The 12641-nt window shown below is 39.9% G+C and overlaps 1 protein-coding gene across 3 annotated transcripts in view; it reads left to right on the top strand.

Annotated features, from left to right (window-relative positions):
* The window catches only part of susd2 (sushi domain containing 2), a 31433-nt gene that overhangs the window by 12956 nt on the left and 5836 nt on the right, over positions 1–12641 (top strand). Inside the window, exons 13-14 of one of the 3 annotated variants that reach the window (XM_051423826.1) lie at positions 2497–2593; positions 7509–7935. In XM_051423826.1, the coding sequence (XP_051279786.1) occupies positions 2497–2593; positions 7509–7656 (245 nt within the window). In that variant the 3' untranslated portion in view covers positions 7657–7935. Of the gene's footprint in view, positions 1–2496; positions 2594–6607; positions 7394–7508; positions 7936–12641 lie in introns of those variants that run through there. The other 2 variants (XM_051423827.1, XM_051423828.1) reach the window with 2 other exon arrangements.

Here is a 12641-nt window from a genome sequence, read left to right as displayed (position 1 = left end):
TGGTGTCAATAAATGAGTACTTGAGCTCATCTGATAGAGCTGTGGTGGTAATAAAAATGTTGGGAACCACTGATACACAGCATTGATGCACAGAGTACCGTTAATTAACTAGACTTACTTACACGAGGGATGGAACTGGAAAATTAAGTGTTTAATTAAAAATGTACTTTTTGACTTGTTTAATGGAGACAAATTAAGTTATTAAAATGCTTAATTTGATTTAAAAAAATGATGAAATACAGTATACATATACTTACAGAGACACATGCACCTGGCCTCAGAGTCTCAGACCACAAGAAAGGATAGCTGTTGAAGCTGAGTCTAATTCCTTTGGACACCTTCATCTTCCGGAGCTGCAGCTGCTGCTGTGTGTCGACTTTATGCTCATAAACTCCTCCAAGGGTGTCTAGGTGTGAAACTTTGACAATGGATTGGAGTTGTTTTAGTTGGCTACTGCTTGGCTTTGTTTTTTGAGTGTGTTTACGTAACCGGGTGTTGGTTCAGTTTGTACATGGAACATTTGATGTCTGAAGTTTGCTTCAAATTCCACGAATACTTCCACCCATCACATTAAGTCAGACAGGGTGAGATACACATATCAGATGTTGACAGTAGCTTGGTACAGACATACACACTGTTACCAGGGAGAAAAAAATCAACAGAATTATTTTAAGATGATATCAGCTCTGTCAAAAACTCATCTCTATCTTAAGAAATGCTTTATGTGATAAGAGTGTTGCTCAGGGGTGCGTGGATGGGTTATAAAAACAGTCTTGGATTTCTGATTGGTATCGTCTGTTTGTAATTTCTTTAAGAGATAAATGCTGGAAAAGGGACTGAATGACAATAAGCTCAGAAATGTTTGGTTTTAATTTTTTGCAAATTGTAGGAATTATAGGAGTTATCTTTTTGCATCCACTACAGATGGTACGGACGGGTGATATACACTACAAAGAAAACACCTTTTCTGTTTTCTTTCTCCTTCGACTTGTTCAGTCCAACCCTATGATGTCTGTCATGTGTTAATCCCCTCTCTGGAAATGTATTGGTCCAAACTGAGTGCTATTGCTCCCTGGAGCTTTACTATTTGATCAATGCAGGAGGGGGTTCAGTGGAGTAATGATATAGCTTTAGGGTTTTGCCAGCAGAAAAAACGTAAATGTTAACACTGATTGACTGCCAGTCCTCCACATGCTCCCTGTACAATTATCCTCTGGGCAGCTTGTCGCGCTGATGCCGAAAGCTTCAGTGTGCAGCAGTTTGGCGCCAGTGCTCCCTCATCCAAGGCCTGGCCATGTGTAGCGAAACTGATTGGTTTAGAAACTTCAGGGAATATTTGTACATGTGGGTGTGTATTTCACTGTACTTTTTCATGCTTGTGTGTGTTTGATGTTCCGAGGCTGATGACATTTTAAAGGACCAGCACCTGCGGTGCCTACCTGACAAACATCTACCATATTTGACATATGTTTGTGCATTCATGCGTTTGAGGATGACGGTACTTTAGTAATTATCTTCCTCAAAATATCTGCAGACTTGCTGCCTTAAAAAATATCTCCTGGCTCGGTATTCTATATGAATAGTCAAATAGATTGGAGAGCGGTTCACTGAACTTGCCAAGACCCAGAGGGAAGTTTCAGATGTTCTAATTTGATCACAATATTACCTAAACAAGTACGAACAATGTGAAGGCAACTGCTGGGAAAATTCAGCAAATGGAGGCTGTATCAGTCCATCCAGCATTGTGCTCATTGTGTGTTTGAAGCCAATGTTTCCTTTTTGTTTTCTTTGATCCCCTAACTGATTCATGTATTTGCTGATATGCGGGCAGAACACAGTGGGGTTTTTGTTGGATGGCTACACTTGACCTGCTTGTAAAATTCACGTCAGGATGAAAACTAGAACTCATATTTTTAAAATTCATATTAATGTAAAATGGACTCAGGCAAGTGACAGTTCCACATGCACTAGTGTTATGAAAGCTAACCTGTGCTAAAATATAAGCTGCTAAATCAGACAAAATTTAACAATTACATTTGGTCAAGCGGTACATTTATATTTAGATTTACTGTAACCAGTGGTTACAGCTCTTCTTTTTGTTAGCTGTCATAGGCCGACTCTACACTATGGCTACCATGTTCACAGAAAACTCAGTTGGTCTAGCAAGTTTTGGGTTCCTTAATCCTTTATTTAGCCAGATAAAGCAGTGGATTTCAGCCACACCCAACTACATGCTCAAACTGTTACACCTATCCTTACCTGCGAGCACAGTCCTCTGCTGTTACTGAGCAGCTTCACAGGATGCAACTGTAACTGTTGATTGATCTTTCCTCTCTGGTTTTCCTTCAACCTCTTACTTCTACCATCAGTGCTTCCCTGGTTGCCTTTTGACTTTGTATTGATCCAGATATTAAACCTGTGGAGGAAGGATGGATTGTTTAGAGGGATCAATGGCTGATAGCAGTGACTAATTCTGTGTTGGTATTATTTCCACAGATAATAACGTGGGGTTTGTACTTGGCGCTGTTGGTTCCCTCTCAGCCCTGGTCACAGTGGGAGTAATGATCAAACTGCACGACAGGAAACAAGACAGGTGGGTTCACAGATGATTCACTTCACAGAAAAATCAATTCTTCTATTCCACTGATGCTACAGGATGCTATATAATAAACAAGAATTATAAACAAAACAAATATTAAATCAGTTTTAGGACTTGCAATGCACTCTTCAGCAGTTTTAACTTGTCTTTTACACTTGATTGCTGCTGCAGATTGAATTGAAAAAGTTACAAGTTACATTCATAACAGAGAATATATACTGTATATTATTTCACCACCTACAAATACAAATTTTGTTTTACTTCGCTGTAGCACATCGAGCTACAGACGGGGTTCCCTCAGCACACAAGCAACCACACTCCGTCGTTGAACACACCACTTTTATTCAGAGTACTGCTCACACGACACACAATGACGAGCTCAATCGCCTCTGGCTTTCAGTGGCACTCCTGGTAGCATCTGTGTCTGGCCCAGCACACTACTGCAAAGATAAGGGTAGAGTCATTAGGTAATCAAGGGCAGGTGAGGTAATCAACTCACCTGGTGCCGCTCTCCTAAGCCTTCCCCACACCTCTCCCTCCTGCAGCTGAGCGCAAACCACGCCCACCTCCACTGGCCTCTTTTATGCGATTGAATTGATTGAATTTTATGCGATTGAATTCCAAGTTGTTTGATGTATGTATTACCCAACATACTGGTAATACAAAAATGGCCGATACAGTTTCAGGAGGTATTATAACAGCAGATATTTTACATCTGCATCTCATTGTAGGATTAGTTGAAGTTAAAGATTTAAAGATTTAAGTCGGAGTTATTAGTGTCACCTGTAGTTACCAAGGTAAAAACAAATGTGGTTTAATAATACAGCTCCCAGAATCTTGGGGGAAGCAAACTCTCCTTGAGCAGCTACTTTGTCAAAAATACAACAGAGAATCAACTGGTGGATCTGATTACAGTGCAGTCGCCAGCAGCTCTTCATCTAGCAGCTCATTGTGGCCAAAAATGACCCTGTGTTTTGCGAGTTGAGGGCTTTTGATGTAAACCTACCGCTGCAACAGATATTGTTTACAGCAGCAGCACAACTAGAAATATAGTTACTTACTGTCTAGACAGGTGTGATTTTTCTGCATGAATATCTTATAATAATAATAATAATAATAAATTATTTATCTATATAGCACATTTCATACATAAAATGCAACTAGAAGTGCTTCACAAAATAACTAATCAAAGGTCACTAAAACCGAATCCAGCCTCTGGCTTTCTCTCTCTCTAGGTACAAACTACTAATGAAAGGTCTGGTCAGACAAACACTGACTTATGACACAAATAATGACTTGTTTTTGATCGGTAGGCCTCCAGCCACAGCCAGCCATATATACATAGATATATATATATATATATATATATATATATATATATATATATATATCTCTATATATAGAGAGAGAGAGAGAGAGAGAGAGAGAGAGAGAGAGAGATCTCTATATATAGAGAGAGAGAGAGAGAGAGAGAGAGAGAGAGAGAGAGAGAGAGAGAGAGAGAGAGAGAGAGAGAGAGAGAGAGAGAGAGAGAGAAAATAAAGATTATTATGTTGGAAATAGGAGCTACAACCGGTATATGGCTAGAGGTATTATTCCCCTCCCATTTCCTCCCAATAGTCAAAGCGTTTTTTACTGCGCCAACAAAGACACAAAAACACAAAAGCAATGAATCACACCTGTCTGTTTGATATCCAACACGTCCCAGCCTCTTAAACGTTGCTCATAAAAGTTCTTTCCGATCTGATCAAACCAAATATACCCATATACCCTGTGGGATCATACTTATGACTACAGTCCAGAGAAACGAGAGGCTAACAACAGTGCTAGCTCCTGGGCGTATACAAGCAAATTAAAGGCTTGTTTTATGGGCCCATAGACTTCATTTGGGCTTTTCCCCACCATAACTCTGGCAGGGGAAGAAAAAAGAAGGATGTCAGGAGTCAAGAGCCACCTCCTGCTCCCAGCAACACTTGAGGGAGGCAGGCGATGAAACCGCTATGTTTTTCAAGTCATGAGGGCAAGGAGCGAGCACACCTGCCCTCTCTCGAAGCCTTGATCATGGGAGGCCAGGTGTAAAAAGAGACGAAGAGTGTCAAAAGGTCTGCAGATGTGAGTGAGGTGATCTCTCACACTCACACACACACACACACACACACACACACACACACACACACACACACACACACACACACACACACACACACACACACACAAACATGCTGGTACACATGCTAATATAGGAGACTGGGACACCACGAAACTTATACTGTGCATACAGTAGCCTAAATACGTAAATAGAAATATCTTATACATTCCTTTAGTGTGAGTGGTCACACTTACATGCATGAACACACACACACTCCCCTACCAACAAGTGCAGACACATTGATTCCACCAGACATCAGAAGCACAGCAGGATGGAAGTAGTGGGGGTCGTACTGTATTTCAGATGATGTCTGGGTTGCGTGTCTGGAGGAAAGGCGCAACGATACTACACAACTCTGTGTGTGTGTGTGTGTGTGTGTGTGTGTGTGTGTGTGTGTGTGTGTGTGTGTGTGTGTGTGTGTGTGTGTGTGTTTGTGTGCGACAAGTAGATAGTGAAGGCCTCCTGTGCTTCACTTCCCTGCGTCTCAGTCTCAGACTTGCATAGGTACTTTCCACTTCTAGGGTTACTCAGCAGGTTTCAACAGGTCTGCTGGCAGCTCACTACAGGAGTAAGAAAGTCATTACACCATAAGACATGAGTCTGTTTGTGTGTGTGTACCATCATGTCTACTCCACTTCTGCTATATGACACATCAAAAAGGTAGAGGAGTGCTTTGTCTGAACCTGGCAAGGTGGTTCAAAATATATGGTGTGAGGGAGGAAGCACTATCTCAACACCAAATGCGTAAATGTTCATGAATTAGTACTGAGATTGTAAGTCAGATAATTATCATTACGTGACTCATTGATGGGGATCTTGGAGTAACATTAGTCAAAACCCCCATTTGGAAGTGATTCATAATACGGGGGGGGTGTAATAGAAATGTTCCCCTCCTTCTTTGTTATAATTGTTATAAAATATTTTTAGCTACTGGCTCATATGCTGCAGGGCAAATAATTTGACCTTCATCACTGGCATGCTTGGAATTTTTTTCAATATCAGTGTTCTTTATTGGTAATTATTTATATGTTAATTAAATAATAAAGCAGACCGTTGTAAACTACTTTAATGTCTCTGTCTGGGTGTTGACGTGGCTGCTTTTAAAAGGAGAATGTGACGTGTATCTGGTGTTAAATTCATGTAGCTCTCTATTAATTCAATCCGTCTCAGTCATACAAACAGAGAACCACCTTTTTTAATTTGACATTATAGCAGCCTATTTGATAAACTTGAGGGGTCTTAGTCTGGTAAAATAGGTTTTTGTTTTCCTCCATTGTATGAGTTGACTGATAATAAGATGTGATCTATCAGAAAATACAGCTCTATGTATAAAAACAGGATTTAGACAAGGGAAGAGCAGCGTTCATCCAGTAGGAGGAAGATGAGAAGCATCATCAATCTTTATATACAGTCTATGGTTCAAATTCCATGAGAGGGCTTAGTACATTTGCCCTTCTTATCCCTATTTTGCAAGTGTCCACAAAAAGAAAGTTTTATATGCACCGTTAACAAAACACTATTAATAAGAGCAATAAAGTGCTCTTATTAAGAACGAAGTTGATCCCTGCCCCGATGCAAGGTCACCAGACAATTTTCCTGTGGTCAGTTTTGATTAAACAAGTGTTCCCCATTACTACACTTGTTCAACTCCCATGGAGCAACAGGACATGCAGTCTGGATGGCTATTACCCCAAAATAACTTTGGAAAGGTGAGGATAAGCATCTTTGAAATAAGGACATACCTAAATGGAAGTGGTGGTGTTAGACTTTATATGATTGTTGTTAGTTGATTGCTTTTTAATGTTAATTATTAACTTATAATGCTTTTTCAGTGACTCTTCTTTCATTTGTATTTTCAGAGAGAAAAAAGAGAAAGGGGACCAGATGGTGACCCTAGAACAAACTTGCTAAACCTTCGAAGTCCTTTCGGATTATGGATCACACCACTCCACATTGAAACCTTTAGCTATGTGGCCTATGGCGACAAATATGTTTGCATTTGGAAAATCACATGCAGTCGTGTTGTTCATTAGGACGATGGTTTTCTCTTGACCTGTTGACCTTATCAGGAAAACCTCAGGTGCTGGTGAAGCTTTCAGCGTGTTGTTTGGCCTCATGTTTTGCTTCTTGTTTAGTTTGGAAAACCTCCAGATCGTGGTAAATGGTGCATGGGGTGAGGATTGAGGGTATTGAAGTAAAGGAAAAATGCCATGATTGTTTTTATATTCCCGTTTTGCATGACTGGACGTCCGATCTTCGCTAGGGAGAGAGAGAGAGAATTGTATAAATACTTTACAGAGATATCATCATTACAGTCAACCCTCCCTTCTCCTCTTCTCTAAAATAGGACCAGATGTGTTCATGCTCATGTCAAATGTGAAATGAACCTGATCATTTATTTGGTTGAAAGACTTTGAACTCATAGTCAGCCTTTGTGTGGGCTCACAGCCTTCAGTCAAACGAAGGGTTTTGCTGAGTGACTGAGCTGGAAAAATCCACAAATGTTACATACAGGTCACCTTTTTGCACTATATCAACACTTGCTTTCTGAGTTTGCACTGTAACATGTGTATAAAAAGGCATTTTATAATAATTGATTGAATGCATATGTAAATGTCAAATTAAAAATCAATGAGAGAATCAAACGATTTTACAGTTTACTACTACTACTTCTACTGGTGTCTTCTGTGTGAGTGTGTGAGTGAGTGAGTGCAAGCGACTATTCTGAGCTCAGAAATAAAGGATCATCCCCTCTTCAAGCCAGCAGGTATGCATCTTCTGGCACAGCTGCATGCCCTGCTGGACAGACCGTCATCTCATGTTACCCCGCGGTCTTCTCCTCTACTTTGAACCTGACTCACTGCTCCTTTTCCAAAACAAAGCCCTTGGGGGGCTAAAAGGAAACTGAGTGACAGGGTCCCGTGTGGCTGATCCCTTGGAGCGATAGGTGGGGGTCCAGCTGTGGAAGAAGAAGGCTTCTTGTTGGAAACTAATTGAAATAACCTGGTCTGCCGGACATGGAAGGCTTTGAAGTTTTTTGCTGCATGTGAAAAGCAGTTGCGCAATGCTCCTGCAGACACTGGTTCTTGCTGCTCGGCCACTCTGAGGGACTCTTGGGACGCTATTGTTTTTGACATAAAAATGCATTCATGTCCTTTACGAGCATAAATAAAGACACGTGCAACTACTTCATGTGTGGTGTTACCCAGTAATAAAACAGGTTCTGATACCCTCACAAAGGAGGAGTAAGCCTTCCTGTGCGACACTGTCTGAGGTCTTTTCACAAACTCAGCTCAGATTTGACTTGCTTGCTGTATAATCTCCTAAGTGGGTGCAAATTTCCCTGCTTTCATGTGTCAGTCAGTGCTTTCAAGAGAGGCAATGGAGCAAGCTGCTGCGTCTGTTTGCAGAGTCAGATGCTGATTAATTGCGTACGGATGAAAGTAGAGGGTTTTCATCTCTGTGGGGCCTGTTCTAACCCCGAATGTTTATGCTTGCTTATCACCCCAACAACCCAGTGTAATTAGTTCAATCAAATTCAAACACAAGTAAATGCTAATGTGTTCTGTGGAAGCCTGTTGCTTTCACGTGGGACTTTTCCCATTTCTCAGATCTGCTCTACATCCCTGGATTATGAAGAAAGACTTCTGAAGTGGCTTTTGGATGAGGCTTTTGTTTTGGGGGTGTTTTTTTTGTTTCATGTCAACTGCAGCTTTGCAGGTGTGCTTTGTCCCTTACCTCCTAATACCCCACGGTTGAGCAGCGCCTTCTGATGTTAACTCCTAATTTTAAGGCATAGGTTGAAATAGATGGATTTCAGGATTAAGGTGTTTGCCCAAACACAGAGGTTTGTGTTTGAGTTTGTCACTGGCAACCTGAACACTTACTGTTGGGGAGAAGATTTTTTGCAAAGTCAGCTAATCCTAGGTAAAACACAAGCTTGTTTTTTTCGGTTCAAGTTTTGTTATACTTTATTTAATTATTTCAATTATGTTATTAATTTAGTTCATTTTAAATCTTCTTTCCCCAAACGTAGGACAATCGTAAAACAAATAAACAATTAAAAAAATATATCTATACATCCATCTATTACAGGTAATCATTAAAATATAATAATAATGCAAACGTTGTGCTAATACAATGAAAAACATCTAAATTAAAAAGTTTAATTAAGTACTCATCTTACATTTTAAATAATAAGGAAACTAATTTGATCATCTCTAAGGTATTGTTATTTCACATCACCACCTTTATTTTGATATACCCAATATACTCTAATATGTTATGCATTTTATGAGTTCAATTCTACATTATTTGCCTTTTTGAGTTGTATTTCCCAACTAATTTAGTCTTGGCATGTTGTTTTTCCAATTTTCTACGATTAGCTTCAGCTCTGTGATCCTAAAGATTCAGAATATTCACAAGCTTAATTTACTCGGATCTGAAGCAATGTTACCAATCTTTTAAAGCTGTGACTACAGGCCTGCCAAGCATGCAGAACTCACACTGAAGTCCACTGTACGACCCAAAGCTCAACTTCTGTGAGGACTCAGACACAAACTGCTCTTGACATTAACACTCAGTATAACTTTATCACTCCCAGGCCAGCTACTAGTGTTCCACCTTCTCAGTCATAAGCATCAGAGGCTGAACTTCGTCCCCTGAGGCAATGTAATCCACTCAGCGACCGTTAGGACCCAAGGCTCATTTTTCATTGGAGTCAGTTCTTTTTATAATGGAGCACGTCACTCTCCCAGGCCACAGAAAAGGCAGATACCTCACTTTACTACACCACAGATGAGCGTAGCAGAGCAAAACAGACCCGGCATGCCCAATCCACCCATACAGATGTTCGTCCTAGGCCATGCCCAACACAGGAAGCCATTAAAGAGCAAATCAATCAGTCGGCACTGTGGAAACTGGGGGGACAAACCTCCATGGAAAGCTTGTGGAGGGGCACATTGCCAAGGGAGTGAGATGCACTACACAACTTGTACCAAATATAAATTCATTGCAGGCTCTTGGAAACTTGTGTTTTCATAAACACGAGAACTGGGTGGAAGCGATTTCCCCGATTTGGAGTGATTCAAATGCAAAGCGGTGGAGGGCACTGACAAAAGAGAAGGGAGAGGAGAAAATAAATAAAGAATTGTTAGCGATTGCCTTTTATTTGCCTAGAGGGGAAATATTTTCAAAGCTCATTCTCATCCTGAGAAATCATTTTAGTGGTGATAATCCTCCAACAACATTCCCCTCTGATTTCTCAAATGAAAAGGAATACAAACCGTTTTCAAAATCTTTTATGCACGGGTCTACTGTTCTCATGAATAAAGATGTGCATCACGGCACTTTTTCACAGAAAGTGAAGATGAAGTTGTGCTCTGTCCTGGTTGTTTGTTTCCCTTTGAAGAAGTTCATTGCTTTCAGTTTCTCCTTTCACTGATCTCCAGATCGCTTTTTTTTACCAAAGCTGACCTCAACCTGCAGACCTTGTGATTTGGTTTCAAATGATTCGATCAGATCCCATTTACAGCCAAATGTTTTATTGTTGTGTGGTCTTTTTTTTACTCAATACTGAGCTGGCAAAGGCAATAGATCTCTTAGGATTTGGCATCTCTTGTGTTTTCAGGAACAGATTTTTAAAAATTTAAATGTAATTCAAGTCATTAATTTATTGGCATGTCACTGCCAGACTGCCTATCGGAGGGAGCACCTTCAATCGCTAGATGTAATCTGTCAAAGGATATCTTTATCCCCATATACCTTAAGTCTCAGTATGTAAAGCTGAATGAGTAATTGACTCTAGATTTATGATAGCACCTGTATGTTAGCACAAGTAAACTGTTCCAGCAGGCATGGGAATTCCCATCAAATCCAGCTCCAGAATCCCCCAGATCATCAAGAACTTTGTTCTTGCCATCAGAGATAAAGCTTTGCAATCCTCCCCAACCATTACACTTAATGATCTGCTTAACTAGCCACGTTATGCCAAAGCTAGTTCCAAGAAGAAAGACAACTTCAAAAGGCACATATTCCTCCATGCTTGGTTTGTGTTTTCCCCCTTTCTTCTTCTTATCATGCACTGTGGAACTTGTCTGATGCACAGATATGATAAAGGAGGAATTAAATCCTGCTCTGTGTACGTGGAGTTTCATCTAAGGATTTGTTTGTGTGTGTCTGTGGTTGGGTGTGTGTGTATATAGTTTGAAGTCCTGTCAGTAGTACTACACAGACACCACACACATACAGTGCACATATCTTTCAAGTGAAACCATATCAGTTGATGCTAGTCCAAACTTGCCTCTGTCTCATCTTTTTCATTTACTGACATTAGTGCCTCAATTAAGAAACATCTTAATATTCAGTGATTGCAACATGTAGTTCTTTTTCACAATGATTTAATCTGGTGCAAGTAGGCTGTTAGTCCGCTCAGTGTATATCCTATTGATTTGAGTGCATGAGATGACAAACTGTTTATGTAGATATTTACTCACTTTCAAGACTTCTGCACTCAGTTTTCTATCTAGTTAGCCCTCATTCTCAGACCCTAGAGGCAGGTATTGTTTACTGTCTAGACACACTTGCTTGTGGTATCGCTGAGTGTTCATCTCTGTGTGTGTCTGTGCATACTGTATATCTGCTTGTGAATGTGTGATTCATATCACAGGGGCGTTGAAGGTCCTTTATTTTTTCCTCCCAGTCTTATTATGAATTCTCACCGCTGTGTTTCATCATTTGTTGTCTCTTCCTGAACCGACAAGGTCAGAGAGCTCATAAATATTCATATGCCTGTCCTCGCTCTGCCCTGTGCTAATTTAGAAGACACAGCAGCCACAGCATCATCAGATTCATTTCTTGTTATTGATATTCATTGATATTCTCTTAGTCTCAGTCCAGTCATTCACACTGACTTCTGAATGGTTGACCACTCACTGGTTATTGGTTTAGACAGTGACAGTCAACATGCTCTTCATACAGTGTAGTAGAGTACAGTGAAGACAGTGGCCGTCCATATAAACATTTCAGTACGCAATGCAGGTCTTTAAAAAGCATTTCCTTTAAGTTTGAAAGAGTAAGATATAAGTGTAAAGTATAGAACTGAAGCGATTCATAGTTAATCATTACAATGATTGTTTAAGCCAAAATGTAAAACATTCACTGGTTCCAGTCCCTCAAATGTGAGGATTTTGTGCTTTTCTCTGTAATATATAATATATTTATATTGTAAATTTAGCTTGAATCCTGGTCTTTAGATTTTTGACTGTCTGTCAAAACAAGGAATCTGAAGGAAAATGTTGTATTGTATGGAACTGTCATGGGCATTTTTTCCACAATGTTTTGACATTTTATACTGTAGACAAAACAATTAATGAAGAAAATAATTTGCAATCCTTCATGAATATACTCATTTTACCCTATTTCACCTATGAACATTTTATGGCATATTTTCAATACAATTGCTTATGTGTGATAAAAGTGTGATGAGTTTTTTACATTTTGCTACCACCAACATACACCTCAGTATGTGCTGACTAAAAGGTATTACTGCCAAGATATTTATTTAATGGACCAGCGTGCAGGATTTAGTGGCATCTAGTGGTGAAGGTGTGGATTGCAAGTAACTGAACGCTTGTGTAGTGTGTAGGAGGAACTATGGTGGCAGCGATAAAAAACACAAAGAGCCCTATCTAGAGTCAGTCTTTGGTTTGTCTGTTCTGGGCTACTGTAGAACCATAGCGGTTCAACATGGTAGTCGACCTGTCATGTCTGTAGATAAAAAAACAATATCCTATATTTAGGTAATTATACACTAATAAAAGCATACCTATGAATATTCAATATGCTATTGGATCCCCCTAAAAGTTACATTGGACCTTTTAGAAAGGAGTTTGA

This window comes from Dicentrarchus labrax, unplaced genomic scaffold (assembly GCF_905237075.1).
Source record: "Dicentrarchus labrax unplaced genomic scaffold, dlabrax2021, whole genome shotgun sequence".
Lineage (NCBI taxonomy): Eukaryota > Metazoa > Chordata > Actinopteri > Moronidae > Dicentrarchus > Dicentrarchus labrax.
Note: the sequence above shows the minus strand (reverse complement) of the source record. Positions and strands in the feature narration are given on the sequence as shown.